Genomic DNA, 24,298 nt, shown 5'->3' with positions numbered 1-24,298 from the left:
TTATTGGTCTGTTATATTACGTTTGATCGATAGTTAAATCTACATTACGTATCAGTTACGTTCAAATGGCTGAAAGGAATGCGTATGGGAAATGTACGCATCCTGAATTATCTCGTTGAAGATACCGAAAGGTTGGCAATTCAAAATGGCCTATTAAATCAGAGACTAAGATAGTCTGTCCAGTGCTCACTTTATACATCTAAAAAATATAAACAACGGGACCTTGAGTAGTCTCTAGCAATGTCAGAAAGAGTGCAGTACTAGTAGACGTTACCCTCTTCTTTCCGATAGCGAATTTCGTCAATAGCAAAGTAAGTAGTCTACCATCGTATTGACACGAAATCTTACGGGATTCTGGTCAACTCAGTTTTTGGGTAACGGATTAAATGCGGAGACACGTATAGATTAAGGGTAGAACTGAACGTTTTCCCATTACGTTCTCTTGAGAATCGATTGTTTCTCTCTCATGATGGTATATGTGAATTTCTTTCAGAAGTATATTTAAGATATATTCACTGCACCTGCGTGCAATTTTCCGACTTGTTCGTGCTTCATTTAATGTATAGAGGCGTATGATAAGCCCAGTCATTTTCGTATGTGTATGCTTAAAAAAAAACGTATGCGTATGCACAAATTTATGCGACGGTTGAAGATTCGAAAAGCCGTAGTGATTGTTTTGAAAGGAAGCACTGCTCCTAGCATCTTGAGTATAGCGTACTATTATGTGTGTGTATTATTATTCTACATGCAGGCGAGTAAATAAATGATATTATAATGCATGCGGTCATGCTGTCGAAAATTCTGTGTTACATTGAATACCGTATTCAGCCGAGCACGACGATACGTCTGCAACGGTACCGTTCCTATATTCACTATATGCCGTATCGTTAACTCAAATTGCGAAAAAGGTCTTTCATGATGCATCAGTTAATCTCCTGTTAGCTTTCAGAAGTGACCTGCTATCACATGATGACCATCGACATACCGATTAGCACGCCAAACTTCAATACCGACTCAGTCTTCCCTTTCTTATCAAAAAGTAATGATGTGATAATGGGAAATAACCGATCAAGTACCTCACTCAATTAGATTGTATTGGCAAACATTTCACCTCACTCTCGGTTTTTCTGTCCATTTTTAGTGCAATTAATGGCAAAGTTCAGTCAATAAGGGACAAGCATGTAGAATGTACTTTCTTAGCACTCAGGGTCGGACTTCATCGTTGTCCTTTACCGTCTGCAAAAACCCTCTTCTGGGGGTAATCTCGTTTGCATATCACAATCAGTCGAGATAAAGACAACATTAGAACAACCGGAAACATCATTCGCTTCTTCATTAGTCACGAAGCTTTCTTGACTGAGTGAATAGCACAGGCATTTTTAGTCTATTTTAACGCTGTTTTCCATTTGCTGAGAAGGTATATTATTTAAATTTTAATCAGTATCGATTGTAAATAGCTCAGGCCGGAATTCTGTCAGACCATTGGGCCATTTGGACATTACGCTGGCCGTGCAGCCCAGTTCCCATGCTGGCATAATTGTTTCTCCGTACGAACATCCCTACTACGCTCGCATATGCGGGTGAGACTCGTTAAGGAGGTGTCTAAAAATCATAATTATGGCGGTAATGCGATTAAAAAGTGTAATACGTGACGTAGTAGCAACAGAATATCCGTTTTCATTAAAAAAAAAAATTGCCCGACTGCCGCCTCTTAGAAACTAGGTCGGCGCTAAAATTCATCCTCTTCGTAAAAAAAAAGGGGCAAAAAGGATGAATAGAAGAGCTACTTCCGTTCTGAAAATACAAGCTGTACTGCCATAATACCCTCTCCGTAAGTAACTTCAGAACAAACAGATCCCAATTGATCGTGAACATGAGTAACAACCGATAAAAAGCTGGTTATTTGTGTTGTTTGCTCCAATTGCAATTCAGCTTTATTTATCTACACAAAAATATGGCCTCCCCGTGAAAACTATAATATATGCGTTAGGCTTTAGCTTTGAATTGCCTTATGGGTGTTTAGCTCATATCTGAGATACATTTCTATGGCGTGGTGTAAACAGAACTTGCAGGTGATGACTTCGTTCTTGTAGAGCAATAAAACGTGTGTCTACGGACAAACTTTACCATGAGACTTAAGCTCAAATAAGTGGGCGAAAAAGCCCACTCACTGCCATAACCTAAACTGTGCTTGTCCAAGAAAGTACTTGTATGTTGGTAAATGCCGGCCTACTGACAACGTATAAACTTTTTACTTAATAAAAGATACATTTCAGGGAAATGGTATCTCGAGTTTTGTAAGTGGAAATGTATATATTGTATAAGACGTGCGGAGAAAAACAGAAGAACCGTACTGGTGGTGATAAATGTCTCAAACATAAAAAACAAATAAGTGTCAACGCGTATTTGGGACTCGGTAGGCAAAATAATGATAGAAAATTAACTCTTTTTTATCAATACTAGTGGGCTTCCCAATGTCAATTTCCATCAACATAAATTAGTTTCTATTTAGTAGTTACTATAGTATTGATGAAGCTTGACTCGTAGTATTGAACATAACGCTTTAATTATCAAACACAGTTTTCATCTCATAACACCATAGAATATGCTCATGTGTTTCTTTTTAAATCAAACAGCACAACAATGTCTGGTAATAAGTATCTCTCTGAAAAGAAACCAGTGAGTATGTAATAAAATTAGTGCTTTCATCTTATAATAATAAAGTGCTGAACACACAGGGCTGAAAAAAGCATACTTCGGTTAAATACGTATTTTCCGGTAGCATTTCCTGTTGTACTGATCGTAGTCGACGCGTTGTTGCCTAGCAAAATTTTCTGTTTGGATTGAAAAGGAAATCATCAACAACAGCAGCAGAGTCCCACACTATCCGACACTATCAAGTTGGTTCCTCCTTAATCCATGACGCTTCTTTCGGATCATGGCAGTCCATTATCACGGCAATAATTCGAGAGGAATGCAGGGTATATTCTGTCGAAGGAGCCATGCAAGAGGAGCACGGTCTTTTTTTAGAGCGGGAACAGTATATGACAAAGCTGCCCGTCAACAACTTCGTTTTGTAAAATTTTACCTGCCGTAGATGTTGCTGTTAGGCCTGTAGCTCTTTGAACAGACCTACCTAGGGGGTCTTACATAGGGGGAACAATGCATTAGCGAGAGGTAACGCAGAACTATTTTTTTTTCGAGCTTTTTCCTCTACAGTCAAAAGTTTTGAACGACGATTTGAATTAACTTGTGGTGTATAAAATATCGAATGTTGAAAAATATTCGAATATACATAGAACTTTCCAAACGTAAGCAAACACTTCGAATCTGTTTGTCACGACCTAGTCAATCCGTTCACGTAACTTTAATAGTCTTTTACGAATTACTACAGTTTCGTAGACAGCAGGGTCAACTCGAAGTGTTGGCCATAATGTGTCAATGATTAACATTTGTTTTTATTATACAAGCAACGAACGATTCAAGAGAACTTTATTTTTTTTTGCGTCTGTTCATCGAAATGCTTTTTCATCTCGTTCCTTGCTTCAACCTGCGTTGACTACTATGAGCTTTCTAAAAACAATAAGAAAAAAGACAAAAATATTCTTGCACGAGAGCGAGGTACCTGTGACGTTACATTCATCAGATTACTGTAACTAAGCTTTTTTTGCTAGAATAGAATACCCCTTCTTCTAGTACTTTGAGATAGAATATGCGTCGATTTTACAGATGAAATAACTGATAGAACTGCTTTGAACAATGAGACAGACAAAAACTCTCCTTAGAGAATAAACAAACGAAATAGTGAAACGATAGTGTTTCATGAATATTTGTCTGTATATAAAGAACTTGTCGTTCACTGAACAGCACCGTAATCGATCACATATGATGAAATTGCTTCTGGCCGAAACTATTCCATTTCAACTATGCATTGCTTTTCCTAGAACCTTGACTTACATTGCTAAGGCGCGCAATCTGCCCCCTTGTGTTCTTCTATCCAGAGAGCGTATACGGGGAACGTTTAGAATGGACGTACAACTATAGTATCCGATTAGGGGTCTAAAAATACACAATTAAATGTCCCTTATCTACTATCTCCATTCTAGAACAATAACAGTAAAGTCGTCGCAGCTATCGTTCGGCCTCAATTGCACAAGCAGGTTTTTGTTCTATTCTCCGTTGTGGGCACTACGTTCCTCCTTTATTGATAAGCGTTATACAATTTTATCCAAAGGGCAATCACCACTTCACCTGTTGCACACCGAATCTCTCGTTTGTCGAAAAAGATTTTTCCTTCGGGTCAGTTCACCGCTATAAATGCCCGAACCGAATTTTTGCACTTGTGAAGAGCACAAACAACGCTTGCGGCACCTGGTCTTGTCGAAACCTTGTCTATTCGGGTTAGTGTTTGCCGTCGACCGATATCCGTCATAAAGACGGCGAAGATCCGACCGCGAACAAGTGCGGGAGAGGGCATTTTGTGGGAAAGATTATCGCGCTGCGAGGAGCAAATGAGCCGCCGCGGTGAACCAACACGTGAAGATCGCTGCCGGTATAGAGCAGTTCGCTTATTCTTGTTTCGTTGTTATTGCGGGAAGTTATGCTATCGTTATATCACCGTCGTTTCCATCGGTGTTACCACCCATCTACTGTGCGAGTTATTCCGGAATGATTCTGGCGCAATGATCCCGAAGAGCCTACTACCTATTTCCCACGAATCGGTTGTTATCACAACGTGTTCTTGTATCATCGAGCGACCAATTAGTACATTATTAACATAACGGTATCCTTACCCCCCGGAAATGACACAGCTAATTTCAGAATGTCACTTCAGTTTTCGTCACCCCTTCTATAAGACTTGGTTCAATGTCGTGACGTTTAAGAGAAAATGTGATTTTGTAACTTTTAGACTCACCTCTTGACTGACAAATACTGGCACTTGTAGGACATTTTTATGTTAAGTTTACAAAACCTAATAGCCAAAATCACTTGAAAATATTTAGTTGCCAATAAAAGTTAATGCAGAAATACTATCCTAGAAAGTGAAAGAAGAATTTTAGGATGATCTTTCGTAATCTACGCCATGTGCAAAAATGAGCATTTGATATCCACAGCATTTGATAACTGCAAAATTGAAGTATTATGCCCGTTCATCGGCGATGAATGATACGATCCGTTGCAACTAGGCAGCAATATAGCTTGACACGGAAATCTCTTAGAAATGGCGTAAGAGTAGCGTGACCGCTCACCATTCAAGTGATCAGGGTTCAGTACCGCGAATTTCAGAATCTTCAAGTAGGTTGCTCATGTTTATTAACTAAACTAACGGAAATGGTTAAGTTTACCAGACATTAGTTCAATCCTGTGTACCAAAATTAATCTTCACATATACGCGATAAAGATTAAAATGACGTGCCTTCTCCTCATGCCACACCGAAACGAGGAATACCCTAACAATGAAAATCATAGTAATGGATAGGCCTCACATTGCTAACCGTTGTAAATAGCAGGATGAAGCAAGGCTACGTATCCCAATTTGCTACCGCCTTTCCCGACCTTTAAACATGATTATCTCCTTAAAATACGGCCACACTGTCCAAAACGTTAGGACACCATACCCTTCCAACACTTAGATCGATAGGACTCCCTAAATAGGACAGCGCTAAATGGAACAACTTAAAGCAGAAAGCATATTAATCGCCTTAATTTTAGAATAGCAATACAATAATATAGTTCAGTAGGAACCAGAAAAAACTCAAACGAAAAAAAAATGCACGATATGACGAATTAAATAGACAGATCTAGCTACACCTTGCGTTCGCTCAATATACAGTCTGTAAATTTTAAAACTAAAGTGTAACGGAAAAGGCCCTAAGTTACAAATTCGCTATCAGCGTTATGTGGAATAAAAGTGATTTAATTACTAGGGAAAAACAGCTGCAACCAAAGCTTAATTATACGTGATTCGTTCGAGTGTATAAAGGAAATGAACTAATTTTATATTCAAATGCCATAGAACCCTAGATAAACTTAGATTACGATCATAAAGAGTGATTTTATCAAAAACCTGAGACCCTAGGTAAGAAAGCCACGTATTGCTGGTTCAGGCTCCACCAACGGTATACAACGCAGTAGGAATGACGAAATAATAAAACATACTTATCTAAAACCACCTAAAACTGTATCGCAACAGTGATCCAAATAAGTCCAAAACGAATTTAGATCATATGTTTAAAAAAAACAAGCTAAAGCGAAATATTAGTAGGGTTAATGTAACAGTGAGATAAATAGCATCAAATTTTTAGAAGAAATATTGTTTTTCACTGCGTTAACGTTACTTTTTCTTGTCAAAAAGAGCCGATAGTTGTGACTATTTTGTCTAGTTACACATAAAGCAATTGACGTAAACAGGATGGATCAGATTTGTCGGCACTTTTTGACAGTAAATTCGGCGGGCAGCACAAAAGAAAATTAAAACATTACATAACCTGTAGACGGAGGCGCTTTATCTACGTACCAACATAAGGACGATTTAAACTATGAGTCATGTGTGTTGGCCCGAGTGCCCCGATTGTCTCGAAGTCAAGAGGACGTATTAATTGTCTTTAGCGGTACCACTTTATTGCCGAAACTCGTTTTAACTGCAAATCAGCGGATAAAAAAAAAGTGACTCAGAAAACCTTTTCAAATAATCCGCAGCGCAAAAAAATGTAATCTAAAAAAGATTTCCATAACGTTGAAAACGTTTGACACTTTTGAAATGTGCTGAGAATGAAACGCGAAGTTTGCAGGAATCATCATTGGTTGGCAAGTGCTAGTGGACGTAATTTAAGTAACAAATTCTACGTTAAGCAAACGGGGATTACATCTAAGACTTGTGAAGAACGAGTCAGTTGTGCTTACTTGGAATCCACAATTAACTGGTTATACGGTAAACAATTGTGTAAATGGTTATAGCCATGCGATAGATTTAAACGCACAATATGGGATAGGTCGTTAGACCATAGTTTTAAAGTAGGTGCTTGTTGTTGTAATGGACAGAATTTATTTGTCCGTACGGGCAACAATATATAATCATGATATTGACGGAATATCTAAAAGCAGTGGCTCATATGCAATACGGCCAATTTATGGGTCTTTGCGATGGTGTAGTAGACACGCACCGCTTTATGATGCAATGCTCAATGGCAGTACCGAAAAAGTGGAACTCAGCACGTTTTAAGAATCGTCTAAAAATCAGCGAAGTAACTGCAAGATCAATGCAATCTATTTGTCAGCTGAAGGCATTTTATCTTCATTAGAAAAAACCTATTCGGCAAAAAACACGCTGAAGCGAATGACAAAAAGAGCGTGAAAGTGCTGACGTTAAAGACAAAAACAAAGAATAACAGAAGAGCATAATTATCTACAGTGTTAGAGAACCAAGCCTCTATCTGGACATTGGAGGTGAAGCAAATGTATTACGAAAGGCAAAGTATCTAGGCAAGGCTGACTGGTAACATAGTTGAATAGGTAATAAAGAAAAACAATAGTAAAGGGAAATAAATCTATGCGGATCTTGAAATGGGAAATTCTGCAACAATGCCGTAGGTTTTAATCAGTCTTGTAATGGATTAGCGATTGAAACCGAAATTGCCCCGTAGTTGACATCATTCGCGGGGCAGCAACGCGTTTAAATCATTCAGTCTATCCGAAACGCAATTTTCGTTATCAGCAAGAAGTTTTATAGAATATCTTTACGAAATTACTTAAGCCTTTAGTTGTATATGGAATGAGACTTTCCTATGAGTGTTTCGCGTCGCTTTAACCACGGGGCACTACAGAATCATATCAAACGTACGCGCAGAGAAAATAAATAAACTGATTGCATTGATATACATCGTAGTTGTCTCTGAAAAACTCATAAGGTGGATTTTCGTTTATTACGATAGTGCTGGAATTCTGATGCGCAGGAAAATCTTACGAAAACGTGTGAGATAGGATTTTTGTATCAAACAGCTGTTCAATCAGGAAATAATTAGTAGTAATGAAACTTGAAGTAGCGAATGTGTACCAGCCAGTCTCAGTTTGGAGATATAACAGTTGCCTATCCATCTTATTATTGGCATATGTTTCTTTAGAGCACGTTTACGAGCTGCTGATGGAATTGAAAAAGTTCTTATTCTACAAATGATGATATTTATCTAAATGCGGTAGTTAGCACAACAAGCGTAATTCGTCCTGTCTAAGACGTGCACACCCACACAAAGAAGTGTATGACAAAACAAACGCAATCGATATGGTCGAAAAAGTTCAGTCTAACTTTATTTACATTCAACGTATATTGAATCTACTCTAAATTATATTAAGAAAACGGATTGCTGACTAGTCCTGTTCCGCATAAACACCAAACAGCATAACCAGATGCTCAAATACAAATATTCAGTTTCTCAAAGGTATGGTTCTCATTACTGGTATAAAATTCAAGTCTGGAAGAGGAAACATTTTTTAAGTTGCTGATGGCTCATTTTTAATTTCGCTCTGTATTTGCTCTAACTCTAAATTAGGTTTACGGTTCGAGAAGTACATCGAACATCCATCCATGATGATGAACAGCAGCCGAAATTAGAAGCTTTGATCTCTCAGAGTTTTTCATATTAAGGCAACCAATAAAAAACAGGGATATTCGTTAGCCAATTCTCTTTAACAGCGTTTTTAAACACACTTAGAGCTGAGGCCGAACCTGTCGAAGTAGTGCTCAGAATTACAAATTGACTGGTCTAGATCAAAGGTAATAATCACTTGAACTGTATTAAAAAAGGATATTTACAGGGCAATATTGAACGCTGCTTTTAGTAATCCATATTTTGAGAATCTGGGTCGCTTGAAATTACTGTGAGTTAAGGGAGGGCAATATTGCATTTAAAAGACAGATATGAAACCTGTGGGGTTATGCGGTCACGCGCACCTCTCACTGCTTCCGTAATAGCGAAATCTAAAAATACTCCAAAGCCCAAAGTCATGAAGCACCTCAAACCAAGTGTCAATCAAATCGAAGTCATATTTGAGATAAAAATCCCATCCATTTCTTATTCCAATAAGCTATAACACGTGAGGGCAGAACTGACTGCCATGCTCGTCTTATGCTTGAAGCATATCTATCTTGTCAAGTTTTGTTTTTAGAATTATTTTCTTGACGAGAAATATCTTCCTTTTAGGCTTTAATCAGATAAATGAAGAGCCACGCTCGCCAACATTTGTCCACGAACTTCAGTCATAGATCACAGTCAGCAAGAATGTAAACAAATCAACGTCATATGGCCCTCGCAAGGCTACTGGACAGTGAACTTGGAACCTCTCTTAATATAAGAATACCAGCGTTCTAGTATTTACGCACTCGTGAAGTAGTGTGATATATCAAAAAATTTGCCTTCAGTACATTACGGCGAGGTGAACAGCGTACTTAATTCAGAAGTTGCCACTTAAATATACGGCGGAAGCATTATAAGAAGTAAATCAAAGTATTAAATTTCTATTTAACCAGCTGACCAATATGGATTTGTTATATGTGCTTCTCGATGCTTCAAGGCACAAAGTGAAAACTACTTCGGAATGTCTAATACCCTATAAGTCTTGAAACCTTACAATTAAGTGAAATCATTATAAATTGTGAACATTTTAGAACTAGTGTGGGTAGACTCGTAATGCATGCCGGAGCTGGTATCCTTTATACATTATTTTTCATTTCTTCAAATCTAAGTCCAGTCATTTGGTATATGTCACGATACTTCTAGTTTCAATTAATTTAGGAAGTTCATGCAACTAATCACGACTCGTACCTCAATGACAACCACTAAAACACCGAACTTTTTCAATTATCTATTATTAAGTTATCCTTACGTGATCTTTCTACCTTTCAAATTTGAAAAAGTAGGAAGTTCCATGTGCACACTCAATAGTATAATATCGTAACGAATAATGATCGTGACCAGAGAAAAATTAAGTCAGTATTATTAATTCATTGGCTAATCGAACTCTCACAAACTCTAAAATCGACATAATTTATATTTCTGGGCGACTTATTAACGTCTTTTTATTTATTTTGTTTCAGTTATCTCGCTTATTACAGTAATTCTCAGCCGGAATTATCTTTACTACTTGAATATCGCCGCCACATTCATGACTCAAGTTGCGACATTTCGTTCTGGATGGAAAAACGGCGCTTGTGTCACCCGCTGAGTATTGAGTTAAACCAAAATGTCGATAAAAGGCACGAGGCTTCCTCTGAAGGAAAAATTCGTCCAAATCTATGAAAGTATACTCCTCGAAGGAGACGAGCCATGGAAAACCAACGACAACTTTTGGGATGAGCTCTTTCTTCTTAAGGTAACTTTAGATACTGAAATATATGCACGCGTCAGTGAAGTTACCAAGAAAGTAAAACGTATCTTCGACACAACAGTAGTGCGATAATGGGAACTGAAAAGAAATTAATTGGATCCTGTAAAGCTCGTGGCAATGCATATTTCATGGTGACTGATAATTAGGTAGTTATAATCAGTCTTTTTAAAAAAATATTATAAAAAATGCAACTTATTATAGCATGTGTTATTAAATGTAAATGTTTTTCTGGTTTAAATATAGGAACATTGCTTTTACGTGTAAAGGAGTATTATTTCTTCACGGGTAGCCCTATCATAATAAGTATAGTATTCCTATTCCAGCAACTGTCGTTAGGGTAGAACGAACATTCTTTCAGATAGTTGAATATTAACAATAGTCGTACAACACAAAGTGTAACATAAGTGTAACAACACAAAGTGTAAGTAAACATGTAATTACAGGTCAACGTTGACTACATTGTACGTGAATTCGATTCCATGAAACCGGAAAAATTGCTTCAGCTTAAGGTAATCGTTTCAAATAATTACTAAAATAATATTTGCTCATAGTTATTATTTTTATCATTATTATCTACTGAACGTTAAATTTTTGACATTGTCAAATTCTCATTATTTTGTTTATTAATTACTGTAGCAGACACAGAGGTATCTGGTATGGCAGTAATAATTAAGTACACTATGTGTGTCTTGCTGGCCGTTGTTGTATGTTTATCATTTATAGATATGAGGCAAATATATTCTGTAGATTCTTATAGGTGGGCCGGCTAATTTCGGACAAGATATATTCCATCCTTTTCATGTATTAGGTACTAGCATTCGTAATTAGTAACCAAAATCAATATACCTTAATACCTGAAGCGGGCCACTTAATGGTAACGCCTACTGAAAAGGACCAGACATGGTTCTTAATGGTTTTCGCATCGGTATTTCCTTTTGTAACAGCCTGTACTAAACCGCGTATTTTCCGAGTGCGTGTCAGCTCTACTTCGCTCAGATATCCGGCTGCGCATCGTGCACGCGTACCAGACGTTAGCTGCATTCGTTCAAGGCGTTTATTCCAAAGCACGCACCCTTGATCTTGGTGAGTACATTATGGCATCCGCTATTCCCAAACTATTAGGATCACAAAATTGTAGTTCGTTTAACACACACAATTATTCTTGTATTGTTACAACTGTTATAAGCCCTTTTTTCGTGTAAATCACAAGTTTGAATTTATATATGGTTTGGCATTTAATTGCCATGCTTGGCTACTGCCTACATTCGTGAAGTCTTGTTAACAGGTTGTACATATTTCATTTTTTCGTCATTACGCGTAGTTGCTCAATTTGTGTTGATTTTCCGCATTTTCATTTTGCTATCGCCTTTAGGTATCGATGGGTTGGATCTGCTAGTTGGTGTGGACGTTGCCGAAAACGTGATGAAAGATCTTCTTGAAATATCCGTTTCTCTACTTGAGGTAAACACCAATATTAAATAAGCGTTTTAGTTTATATATGTTTTAACTAGGCATTTTAGTTTATTTTGTAGAAGTGATAAAAGAGAGACCAGACAGCCTACAATATGACAATTTAATAAAATGTCAGTCTATAATATTCTCGCGAATTCACTGTCTGATTCATAAATTTGGCTCTCCTTTTTGCTACTCTATTTAACGAACGATAATTTTATTTACAATTGCAGGTTGCGATTCCACACAGTCTAAAACTGCTCGTCCTAAAATTCCTGTTGGTACTAGTCACGGTAGAGTAAATTTTTACGCGGTAAATCGTAGTTACATTAAAAGCTTATAAACATATACTATATATTTTTTACGTTTTTACGACCTGAAATAGTGTATACCTAGATGCAAGAAATGATAAAAATGAGTTTCCTTTCACTTCTTTATTGCAGGCTGCTGAAACAGTATCGAGCAATACACTGGTTGAGTACCTTATGATGACTTCATTATTTGAACCCTTGCTAGCTATTCTTGCCGACGGACCTTCGAGACAGCAATGTGGTTATCACGCGGTAAACGCTTTTTATAACAACTACGTTACATTTTTTAGCCTATTCTCTATACATTTAATTTTATGATATTTATTTGCACTGTGTAGTTTTGTGGCCTAGTATTCACATAACACCACGTTGACTTTACTATTTTGCTAACAGGTTCTACTGCTGATGTTGGTTGTGAACTACCGCAAGTACGAGAGTACCAACCCTTACATTATGCGACTCTCCATTGCTGATAACGAGCTGGCATTGAATGTAGGAAAAGCGTTTGTTATTAAAATAGTTTTTGTAAAACGCACATTTGTCCCTGTATTATCTTCTTTTTTTTTGTATTAATTAATTTGTATTACTCCTCGAAACACTAGTTCTAAGATAAAATTACAACTACGTGAAATTTTTTGGTTATGTATTGATACCATATCATTTTTTCAATTGAAAACAATATATTCTCAACCAGACGCTACTAGTATGTTATTGAAACAGGACATATGAGTTATTGTTGTGTACGTTACGTTTTTGAAATGAATAGTCAAAAGACAACTGAGTATAATAAATATTTCTTGCTGCCTTTTAGGGCTTCGGTCAGGTAGTGTCGTCAACTTTAGCAGATTCAAATCGGCATTTTCTTGCAACAAATGGTGGACTTAGCGGTGCATCAGACTCCCTGCCTGCTGGCGGAAAACGGAGTACGACAACGTCGGCTTCATCAGGTGGCAGAGGTCTTTTAGCAGGGCTACTTCCAACGTGGCTTGGAGGGACCCCTGCTCTGCAGATAGAGGAGCAAGTTGACCCACGTGCTCTTGCTCATGAGGTCTCATAACCATTTCATACAAAAGTGATTTTTAGGCAATTAAATAATTAGGAACTCTAATCTTGTTTTGTGTTTGGGAAGGTGGAGCCAAATTTAAATGGCCAATGAACATCATAATTGTAACTAATAAGCATGCTGCAATGCTGATTTAGATCCCAACGTTGGCAAAAAGAAGAGATTAACTGAAATTAATAATTAGGAGAATGTGGCATTAAGAAAATAAGAATTTAATATTTAAGCTAATAGCTGCTTGTATGACAGCCAAGCCGTTTCATAGGTCTGTTGTAGGAACTTTATTAGCAAAACCCGCAAGCCCTAAATGTTATACTTGAAAAAGATGATTCCAAGAACTTTTCCGCGTTGAGGAGGTAACTGAGTGTACCAAAAGTAAAGGAAATCAAACGACAATTAGAGTTCATAAGATCTTCCAATAATTAATTTGTTTTCTTTTTCAAGTCTATCTTAAGGTGAAACGAGGAAGGGTAGGCGTGGGATGTCTAACGGCTATTATTTTGTTTTATCCTTATTATTTTAGATTGCTGGCGGAAATATCCGATCGGATGCAGCTCTTTTAGCCATGTATGAAGCGGTTCATCTCAACCGTAACTTTCTCGCTATTCTCACCAACGTAAGCCGCCAAATGTGCTTTAACTGAAATGAAACACAGATATTGTTGTAGAAACATAGCTGAGCCTAAAAAGACGAATTCATTGAGCTTTTTACAGCCAGAAGCTTCATTAGCCAGTCAAATCAACATCAAGTAATATAAACGAAAATTCAGATTTAGATATTTAACCATAAATCGTACATATTCCAAAATGCTTAACTTTTGTATGAAGTAAAAAGGTAACGGTGACGAAAGCAGCAGAAAATAAGCCTTATGCTTGACGATCCGCATTCATTAATTTCCATTCAATTTTATTTGCATCTCGCAGACGCAAGCGGAGAGTCTTGAAATAAGGCCGCATCGATTACAAAGTCCATCGTCGTCCGCACCCTCATCACCCTCATCTCCAACTGGGCCATCACTCCATTTAAATCCAGCGAGCAACGGTAGTCTAGATAGTAGTAAAGTAAGTAGTTGAGTAACATAAACATTTATATTAACAAAATGGATTTGATCGCTCAATAGAAGCTCATGCCGACGAATAAAGGGATGAATAATGATATTTAACGTATGCTAATGTATTTCATTAATCCATTCGAATTAATATGATGACAAACAAGATCTTAAAAAAATTCCACTTTTGCGTAGTCGAAGCTGGGAGGCGGTGAGCCCCTTCCTTTGGACGCGGACCTTCTAGAGCCTCCGACAAACCTGTTTGTCACATTTATCGAATTTACTTCAATTGTAATGCAGAACACCAAAGGTTAGTCCAGTATGTTTGAATACACCTAAATACACGACTCATTTACGACGAGCTTCAATCTAAATTGAATTTTTGACAGATATAATTTCTAGACACTATGTGACGTTATATATATATATATATATATATTTTTTTTTTTTTATATATACTCATATACCAAAACTAATGGAATTATGTGCTCTAATCGGGTCTGCAGACGGGACGTCACTGAATACAACGAGGTTGTGCTTTATAATTCTAACCTGTATCGCCGAAGATCAATACGCCAACTCGATTATGCATGATGTCAATATGCAGTATAAGGTAGTAAACCATGAAGTCAACTCCACTCAGCTAAGCACACAAAGACAGAGATCTGTTCATTCTATCCTAATTCATTTAACTTCACAACCAGCACAGAGACAGAAAATACATTTGTTTTACTGGGATAAGAATTGGCACGCATGTATACAATAAGGAACGTTGACTTAGTACTGACGATTTCTATGAAAAGTTAGGTAACCTGAAAGCAGTCAATTATTATATTAATGACGTATTTATTAACCTATTATTTGTTAAGCTTTATTATCAACACATATCTTGTCAACGTATTGCATGCCGTACAAACTGCACCTGAAATCGCATTAAAAAATAAGTGTATTTATGCTGTGCATATTCACAATAAGATGTAGTTTCACTTATACAACAGGTATTCATTCAACATGCACCGATGCGACATCGAAAACTGCCATCGAGTCGAGATGCTCCGTTTCGTCCTTTGGCAGCTGCCGTTTTAGACCTTCAGGTCGAATTCATCTTAAGTCACATGATTAAGAACAATTTCCACATCGATCTCTACATGTAAGTTGTTTGAAAAGAAATTCACAAAAATTGCAAAGACGATTATACAAAAATATGGTTTTACTAATATCTATTTGCTGTTTGAAAACGATTTCACATTCAAATTAACAAAACAAGTCAGAGTCAATCAATTATTAAATCAAGTAAGGGGATTATGCGGCAAATTTCCCCTTTTCGGCAGGTTTCCTTGACAATTTTTACCAGTAGACTGACTGTATTTTTCTCCCATCTAGACGAAGCTTGGGTATTGTGCATCGACTTCTCTGCTACCAAAAGCGCTGCCGCGTGAGACTGTCATATCCTTGGAAGGATCTTTGGACGTCGTTAATTAGCCTCCTGAAATTTATCCTAGCCAATGAGGTTCGTTTCATGCATATTAATCATGATAGACGCTATGTTGCCTAGGGCATTGTTAAACATGCATCTGTTTTGTAATAACCGTTAGCATGAAAGAAAATGCAGGTTACCCATTATCATCTGTTATCAACTGTTCCATCAGGTCACTTATGATACCTAATAAAACGCTTCATTCAATTCATGGAGCTCGGTATATTCTTAGACTTCATAAAGTTAGCTACCTTTTTGTAAATCTTGAAAGCAGCCCTGGCAATACAAGTCGAGTAGTCATGTGAATCGCACATGTTCTTATTTTATTGATGACCAGATGCCAAAATCATACTTAAATAAATGCTGGCACTTTAGATATACAATAAACGACAATAAACATATTTGCCATATAAATCTATTATATTTTCAGGTGAATCTGGCGAAACGTGGTCACAATGTTTTCGCAGTTTGCTCCCTCGTAGTGAATGTAATAAATTTATTCATCACTTATGGAGACACGTTTTTGGCGACACCATCGTCCTACGATGAACTATACTATGAGATCATTCGTTGTAGCGAAGTTTTCGAAAATCTGTATTCTACCGGTACGCGAAATTAAGTGTAAAATTAATTCTTTAATTAGAATACATTTTGTACCAAAATGCCAACATGACAAGTTGCACTGTTAATTGACGTTATATGAAGTCAATACGATTAACATTTTCGAATATTTCGCAGAATCCACCTTGTATATTCAGTGTCTACTGGGATGAAGTGGACAAAAGATTTAAGCTGATTTTTCTGTTATTGGCACATACTATTGAAAATATTTTGCCTATGTTTCCCCCCATGTGGTTAGCTCTCAGGTACACGTCAGGGGATGGAACACCAGCTGGTATCAGCCCAGCAGGCTCAAATGCAACCACGACCTCTTCAAGCTTTACGAGCTCTGCAGTATCCCCCTGGAGGGATCCCGCAGCCCGATTGGCTAGTCATCTTGTCAATATTCGCGCTATTGTGAACCATTTTACAGCAAAGATTAACGCTTGGGCGACCGCCCATTGTCTTGCTTCACTTACCGAAGAACAGGTAAAGATAAAAATGTGAGCATGTTTATTAAAAAGGTGACGCATCCATGTATCGCATATTCTAATGTTTTATGTTGTCAATTGCAAATCATTGCCTCAACTTATTTTCTCTATTCATTTGATTGGTTTTAATGCTCAAAACATTAACTACAATAAATAATTTCTTGGATCAAATTTCTGGTTAGAGTATGACTGTCCGAGTCAGGCTGGAACTTCATCCTTTCAAAAAAAATATACCCCTTCTAGCCACTAAGCTACTTGCAAAAGGTTATGTACGCTTGAAATTTTAGATTAATCGTTCCTGTATATGGCGATTCATTTCTGTCAGGTATTGGACGTCGTACGAAGTAACTACGATTCACTAACGCTAAAGCTGCATGACAATCTCGATCAGTTTGAACGGTAAGTGATTAGTGGTGATTGAGTAACCAAGTTTGATGTTCTTGAATTATATATCGCCATACAAATGTATTATTCGTACGTAATTCTGACAATATAATACGTCAATGACTACTTTTTCAGATATTCGGAAAAGCCCCGAGAATCACCGTTTTTTACAGCAATGCTCCGCCATCTTGTCAGCGACGTGCGAAAGCACCTCGACTATGCTGACCGAGCCCAACAGAACGTCCTCGCCGAATTCGCCACTATTCGATGAAATTGCACTTTTCTATTTGGAACAGCAAAAACGGGAATTAGGCTCATTAGAGATATGGGGAACACTTTTGGGACCTCCCCAACATATATATGTTATGATTTGAATTTTATCGGAATCTATAAAAATACTTCACACATAATGGAAGAGGTCTTTTAATGAGTTACTTAACTAGGTATCAAAAAATATCCGCATAAAACGTCCGTTCGACTTTTCAACGTAGCAGTAAAAGAAAGCAGGAGCTCTATTGTAAGCTGCTCATACTTAACTTTTGTATTGGATCTTACTGCTAAAAATCAAACAAAGTTATGAAATGCTTGTAGACAACAGGGCAGATAGGTGAACAAAAGGCACGACAAAGTAGTAAGGCGTGACGATTGCAATGACGACTCGTACTTTAAAGTTACAGCAACACCAGATCTACTAAAAAACCTGTTAGCTGTTATAACTATCTATTATTTTTACTGTTAATGGCATAACATCGTTCGTCGCTCTAGTTTATACAAATACGTTTCCATCATTACGTTACCTACATAATTATGATAAGCAGGAGATCGGATATGCTGGTTCGTGTGTCGTTTAGTAATACAATGAGGTATATTTGTGAGTAAATGCACAGGATGCTTCAAGATGAAAATTTAATTTAGGGATAGGGGAGGCTAAAATAGAAAGGGATACTAACTAAAGAGTTGTGCTGGTGATTGTGATATGTGACGATTTATGCTTTAGTATGCTTCGAGCAGAAATTTCCCGAAAATCACTGTTTCTTTAAGTGAGCTCCAAGGACACATACAAATTACTGGCCATGTGGCATGTGTTTGGAGCATTAGATATTTAACAAGTTAACAGGGGAGATATTAGCGTACTGCAGTGTGATATCGTTTCAAACTGCTTGTATGATCATGGCACAGATATCCTAAGGTGGTTAGGTTCAATTATCTTTTTCCTTTACATTCGTATGGTGTAGGCCGTTTAAAGTCGGTGTACACATCAGCTTGAAGTAGCTTTGCGATAGATACAACAGGAAGTGTGTCACGTATCACTGAAATTTATGAGACTCTACCATTGAACCATTTTCTTTCTTCTTCATTTTTTATTAATCATCACTGTTTGCGGAATCATTTACACACGCGAGATGAAGGTGCATAACGCGTATGCACTAGATATCATTAACGGGCTGCATTGTTCGTGCGTTCAGATGTGGAAGATCTAGAGTCAACGAGAAGCTCAACAAGCATGTACAGCAATTAGTATTAGAACTAGTTCACTCAGAACAACGCAATACCATTCATTCCTCTAAACCTACATAATAACTACTAAATACGCAATACTATTGTATACAGTTAGAGGAATTAAATAAAAGCAAATACTTTGGAGCAATGTGGGTTATAATTGCAGAAATGCACAATTATATTATGAATAAATAAAAGCAGGTATTTTCGAGCAATGTGGGTTTTAATTACAATATAACTTAATTCTATCAAAATTCAGAATTATGTGTCATAAAATTTTTCGCATTCGGCAGTTACATATTGTTTAGGAGGTTGTTGCGCTTTCAGATAATATATAATTAACCGCAAATGAGAAGACTTTATTAGCTATGAACCGATTTTTATTGTCGTTGGTCTACGAAGCGTCAAAAAACATTAAGCGGAAGCTCCAGACCCAGGCATTTAGTAAAGGCGTTGGGGCGGACCCATAGTGCTTTTAATGTGCAGAGAACGAATGTTCTGCCAGTTCTTCTTCAGCAGAGACACCAGGTAGTTGATGGCCAGCGAGATATTGGAAGCGAGCTCATCCTGGTTCATGCCAACGTTACCCACGGCCACCGAAAGGCACAACACCTAAACAAGATACAGATCAATAAATAGTTTGGGTATTGGGTTAACTAGTCGAAACAGCTTTGATTACTGTATACATCAATATATATGATATACGACGATACAATGCCTACCTCTCAAAGTGACCAATTAATTTCAATATAAATGGCCGCCATGACGACCACGAAAGCTCAATTTAACCCGATATAATACTATACTTGTAAGTAGAAACCAAATGTGAGTGAAACTACCATGAGGATAGAGATGAGCTTCTTGCCTCAAACTATGTCCAACACATTCGTATTGCGTCTCATTTCGAACACAGCGCCCTCTAACGGCGGTGCCGTGCAGATACCAAAAACGCAAATAATTAACGATTTACACCACACGTATTTACGCACGAGTTTTTCACGATTCGGACATTTTAAACCATAAAAGCTATGTTCTTACGCGCGCAGAACACATCATTGTAAAAATAAGAATGGACATACCTTCTTCATCTGGAACTTGATGGTAGACTTGACCTCGTCGACTTTACTGATCATAGACTCATTGTGCGACAAAAGAGTAGGGAACTTGCCGGCCTTGTTAAGTCCAGGACCCAGAAGACGAGGGATCTGCTTGATTAGTGACTCGGATGCAAGGAAAGCGTCATAGCCCTTCGCTGTGAACATAGCGGATGTAGAAATACCATCTTAAAAAGAGCTTTGCAGTCCAAAAGCGCCAATCAAATACCTTCATACGAACCTTGATAGACTTGAATAAGAATTGATCAGTATTGCACACTTGAATCACCAGCGTCATAGCCCAGTGCAAAAATCATCATAAGCATAGCTTTCTTCGTCAAAAGCTTCGTAGCGTGTGATAAAGCAATGCATGGCCCATGCATTTCATCGTTATTTACTCACCAAGCTTCTTCACGAGCTTCTTGTTTTTGTTGAGCTTTTTCAGGGCTTCGGCATCCATGCATTGAATATTGTTGGACTTGGCCTCATCGCAATGCTGTTGGTCTCCAAGTACACATACGGTAAACTTGGGACGGGGGATGTTACGCAGCCTGTAAAATAAAGTCTACAGTCAGTGGTCAACTATGCCTTTAATGCGTTCAGAAACGAACCTGCGTTCAGAAACGAACCCGTTGCACAGTGAGCTACATTCAACCTTGCACAACTTATTAAAATCAGTTTCGAATCATGTATTTAATGGACCACTAACATATGTTTATGATTCCAAATGTTATGATTCCAATTACTAACGGACTAAGCACTGTTCAGCAAGTACCTGACTGCAAGTTTGAGCACTGTTCAGCAAGTACCACTAAGCACTGTTCAGCAAGTACCTGACTGCAAGTTTGAGCACTGTTCAGCAAGTACCTGACTGTAAGTATTTTACGAACAATCTCAGTTTATACAAATTACGTATAAATAAGAAAATATCTCAGTTTATACAAATTACGTATAAATAAGAAAATATCTCAGTTTATACAAATTACGTATAAATAAAAAAATAAGAAGAAATCTACCCTTAAGGAACTTTAATTTTTTTATTTAAGAAAGATTAATTTCCTTTGAACCAAAACGCAAAGTGAAGTCTACATATTCTGTTTTAATACATTATTACCACCCTAGATATGCCTATCTAGCGGCCAGCGAGGCCTCCCCACATTTTTTAAGACCCTGGGTCGAGGGTCGCTGACGAGGGCGCTCGGTTCAAAATTCACAAGTCAATGGCCTTTACAACGACGCGATTTGCGCCGGCTGATAATCATGTTGCGTACTTGACAGTGCCAGAGAAACGTTTATCCTTTTGCGGGTCGTAGTTCTTCAGTCCAACCTGAAGTTCCACAGTCTCGAGGAACTTCCTTTTCTTGGTGGTTGAGTGTTCTAGCACCTGGCTGATGCACTCGTACAGAGTGTCACGGGAAACCTTCGATCCACTACAACAGACACGCAAAGCAGTTAAAACGCTAGATTGACAACCTTAAAAGCACGCAGAGTACAGCAACTGCAAGTTAAACTACGTTATTCCATTTACAATGAAGCTGGAAAGCGGTACGCTTTTTAGATCTGATTTTTATGGCAACGCGAATCTGAATTTCAAAGTCATGATAATTCGAACACATCTTGCGATACATAGCCAACTAATAAGCAAAGCAGAGTTAAAAACCCAACAGTTTAAAAAATAGTTTCAAAAGCAGCTATAATCATACATCTGTCCCAGAGGAGATGGGCACAGCTAGTAATGTCTGAATTCCAATATCAAATTTTTCACTATGAAGATAAAGGCACATGTTAAAACAAAATTTATAAGTACAATAAATCACAAATTAGAGGGAAATTTCACATCTGATTTGCTTCAAGCACATTTGAAGTACCCGCTAGTTAATCATATTTCAAGATGTGCGCATTTAACTTCCACGTTTCAAGATTTCAAGAGATTTAACACATCACGAACCTCATCGCGGCGTTCTTCGAGTCAAAAAGGATCCGTTCACGAATACGATACCGGAAATAGACCTGTGGCGGACCGATACGGCTGGCTAGATGAAGAGGCCTATTTATATAACAATATTGCTATCTCGTAACCTACCTTAAATATAAAAATATTTAGGTAATTCATGTAATGAAAGGTTATTTTCGTGTGAGAAATGTTATAGCTTAGAGTAGCTAGACACATCGTTATAATTCCTATGAATTCAAATGTATCCTCCTATTAGCGCTTTCCGTCAAATAACATCTGCAAATTTGTTAACAAACGGGTGCGAATGTTTCCGATACATAACGAATTCCACGAGTAATGTCTGAATAGGTTGAATAGGCTATAACTGAATCATACATCAATCCTCAGTTCCACTAATGAACAGTGTTTACTGTGTATGTATAGTTGAAATCAGCGCCTCCTCTTTGTAACAAGTGTGTCTTGGGGAGTATTTCTCGGGGCGTATAACACATTATTAAACAGAAACGAGATATTTCGTTCAAATTTTTCAGAGGCAGGCACCTACAAAAGAATGTACATGAACATGGAACACAGTAACGACTGTTATTTACGCCAGTCACATCTATTACTATTTGTTGTATTTTCGCGTATTACTTTTATAGTGTTAAACAAGGAACGTTTCAGGCGAGCAAAGCATAACATGCACTTAAACTGCAAGAATGAATTGAATCAAACTTACACGATCGTTGGGCGGGCTAAAAGCTAATAACACTTTAAAAAATAGACTGAAACTTTAATGGTGTTTTTCAATGTTTTCCCGGCAGCTTCACTTGACTGATAATTTACCCATAATAATGAAAATTAATAGTACGTCCCCTTTAAGCATCATCATCAACTAATAAGCATGCGAGTTCTCGCTTATTTAACATCTCACACGCAACAAAACAGTCATTTAACTTAATATAATTCCTCGGGCATGTATATTAGTGTACGGTTTATTTGTACTTTAACGGATATATACTTGAAATACGACGTTCACAGTTCAAAAAAAAACACGTTTCGATTTACAAAAAAACAGTGAAGCTTTTCCCTTAAAGCACACGCTGTTCAAAGTATGAGCCGGCTTTTTTTGAGCTCTGGGTCTAATTCTTAGGTAGGGTACTCTAGGGTAGAGTTGCCTTAATCTACGAACTTGTAAACCAACCAGAAAATCATTAAAAAATAGATCATTTTTTATTGTGGAGCATTTCCCTTTATGTATTCTTTATTCACAATAGTTGAATGCAGTGACTCCTGGTTCAGTTGAACCAGAAAGTCAGCCGCCCTATAGGATATTTGTCTGTTTGTTATTGTTTATGTATAATCATTTGTTTCATGATTCCCACGATTGTCCCACGATTCCGGATGACAACGGTACCTCAATAGCCATATGAAGCACCGATCAGCAGATAAAAAATAGTGCAATGATAGCACTTATGACGATAAAAGTAAAATCATAAAACTAAGTATATTACCGTAGCGTACTTTATGGTTTTGGATGATGCCGTAACGCTGTCAATAAAGTATGTGATCTTATTTATGCAATAAGTGCAGATCTTTAAAAAGCAATAAAGGCAGCAAATAATTTTAGACGCGTGAATGGAAATACTAAAATAGAGACAGATAAAATTAAGAGCTGAATGCAAAAAGGTTTTCATGGAAGAGCCTTCAGATAATTTTGGCGATTCCATTGGTGTCATATCTATTCAGTCGTTATTGAGTTCGACACTCTCCTTATTGAGTAGAAGTTAGCACATAGTGTAAGCGAGCCACACAGAATATCAAAGCGTACGACTTTAATAGGTAAAAATAAACGGAACAAAATAGTTTCGGTTTTTAATGATTTTAGCCGATGACCAGGAGCTGATTGGCCCTACTTATCGGCACTAAAAAAAAATTGCTTCCAAGTTAACCCATTCGCTCTAGTTGACTTGTGAATTGTGTACACATCAGTACGACTTTGTTTTGAGGCCAGCAAGTGCATTACTTTGCTTATTTACGCAAATAGAGTAGTACTAGGTGTCATACAAGCCAAGGCAAAAAGTTATAAATGGATATTTTATAGCTTAATTACAGCATGCAGAGTGAAATTGCATAGAGTCGTCGATTGAAGTTGACTGCACCATGCCCTAGAACTACGCCATCCTAATGTACCCAAGTGGTCAAACAAATGAAGATCAACAGGCTCTATAACAATGGCTCACAACATTAACATGTTATAAAGCCTTAATAACATTTAATCTACTACAATTAACTTCTTTGTCATGTATGTCAGACGATCAAGCAACCAAGTACGACTAAACAGAACAGATCTCACATACTTGGAATGTGCATTTGTTGTCGAAAAAAATCTTATTTTACACTATATTTTACAAGTAGGAGATGCTAATGTAACCAAACTATCAATTGAAGATGAATAACTACGGGCTGTATAACATTGACCAACAGCATTACGAGATTATCTAATAACTCTAATGACAGCTTTTTGCCATTAATTTCAAACGATTAGGCAACCATGAAAACATATAT

At 37.4% G+C, this 24,298-nt stretch overlaps 2 protein-coding genes across 4 annotated transcripts; one reads left to right on the top strand and one right to left on the bottom strand.

The window, feature by feature from the left end:
* Positions 1–9,303: 9,303 nt before the first annotated feature.
* On the top strand, positions 9,304–18,847 carry LOC111270801 (armadillo-like helical domain-containing protein 3). Of its 3 annotated transcripts, none has more exons than XM_022851324.2 (19): positions 9,304–9,429; positions 10,091–10,365; positions 10,824–10,889; positions 11,325–11,463; positions 11,753–11,841; positions 12,066–12,125; positions 12,276–12,395; positions 12,537–12,635; positions 12,955–13,191; positions 13,727–13,819; positions 14,127–14,264; positions 14,447–14,561; positions 14,758–14,864; positions 15,250–15,401; positions 15,635–15,761; positions 16,159–16,333; positions 16,588–16,817; positions 17,145–17,218; positions 17,339–18,847. In XM_022851324.2, the coding sequence occupies exons 2-19, from the start codon at positions 10,237–10,239 to the stop codon at positions 17,472–17,474; spliced, it is 2,286 nt and encodes a 761-aa protein (XP_022707059.1). In that variant the 5' UTR covers positions 9,304–9,429; positions 10,091–10,236; the 3' UTR covers positions 17,475–18,847. The 3 variants fall into 3 exon arrangements, with proteins under 3 accessions (XP_022707059.1, XP_022707131.1, XP_022706983.1); XM_022851396.2 differs by having other exon boundaries at positions 9,304–9,490; positions 12,066–12,113; XM_022851248.2 differs by having other exon boundaries at positions 9,304–9,490.
* A 214-nt stretch (positions 18,848–19,061) lies between these two features.
* RpL10Ab (ribosomal protein L10Ab) lies at positions 19,062–21,865 on the bottom strand. The gene is made up of 5 exons (XM_022851501.2): positions 21,746–21,865; positions 21,069–21,227; positions 20,200–20,348; positions 19,783–19,955; positions 19,062–19,315 (listed from the first exon to the last, which is right to left on the bottom strand). Exons 1-5 carry the CDS (start codon positions 21,748–21,750, stop codon positions 19,145–19,147), a joined length of 657 nt encoding a protein of 218 aa, XP_022707236.1. The 5' UTR covers positions 21,751–21,865; the 3' UTR covers positions 19,062–19,144.
* Between the last annotated feature and the right edge of the window lie 2,433 nt (positions 21,866–24,298).

Source organism: Varroa jacobsoni, unplaced genomic scaffold, assembly GCF_002532875.2.
Source record: "Varroa jacobsoni isolate VJ856 unplaced genomic scaffold, vjacob_1.0 scaffold_16, whole genome shotgun sequence".
Taxonomy (NCBI): Eukaryota; Metazoa; Arthropoda; class Arachnida; order Mesostigmata; family Varroidae; genus Varroa; species Varroa jacobsoni.
This window is presented reverse-complemented; position numbering and strand designations above follow the sequence as displayed.

Excerpts from the sequence above, each read along its gene's own strand:
- LOC111270801 (XM_022851324.2), top strand. The coding sequence starts at position 10,237 with ATGTCGATAAAAGGCACGAGGCTTCCTCTGAAGGAAAAATTCGTCCAA. Across the intron at positions 11,464-11,752 it reads AGCACGCACCCTTGATCTTG|GTATCGATGGGTTGGATCTG; the intron begins GTGAGTACATTA and ends TATCGCCTTTAG. Across the intron at positions 12,126-12,275 it reads TCCTGTTGGTACTAGTCACG|GCTGCTGAAACAGTATCGAG; the intron begins GTAGAGTAAATT and ends TCTTTATTGCAG.
- RpL10Ab (XM_022851501.2), bottom strand. Across the intron at positions 20,349-21,068 it reads CGTTTCTCTGGCACTGTCAA|GCTGCGTAACATCCCCCGTC; the intron begins GTACGCAACATG and ends TTTATTTTACAG. Across the intron at positions 19,956-20,199 it reads GAAGCTCGTGAAGAAGCTTG|CGAAGGGCTATGACGCTTTC; the intron begins GTGAGTAAATAA and ends CTATGTTCACAG.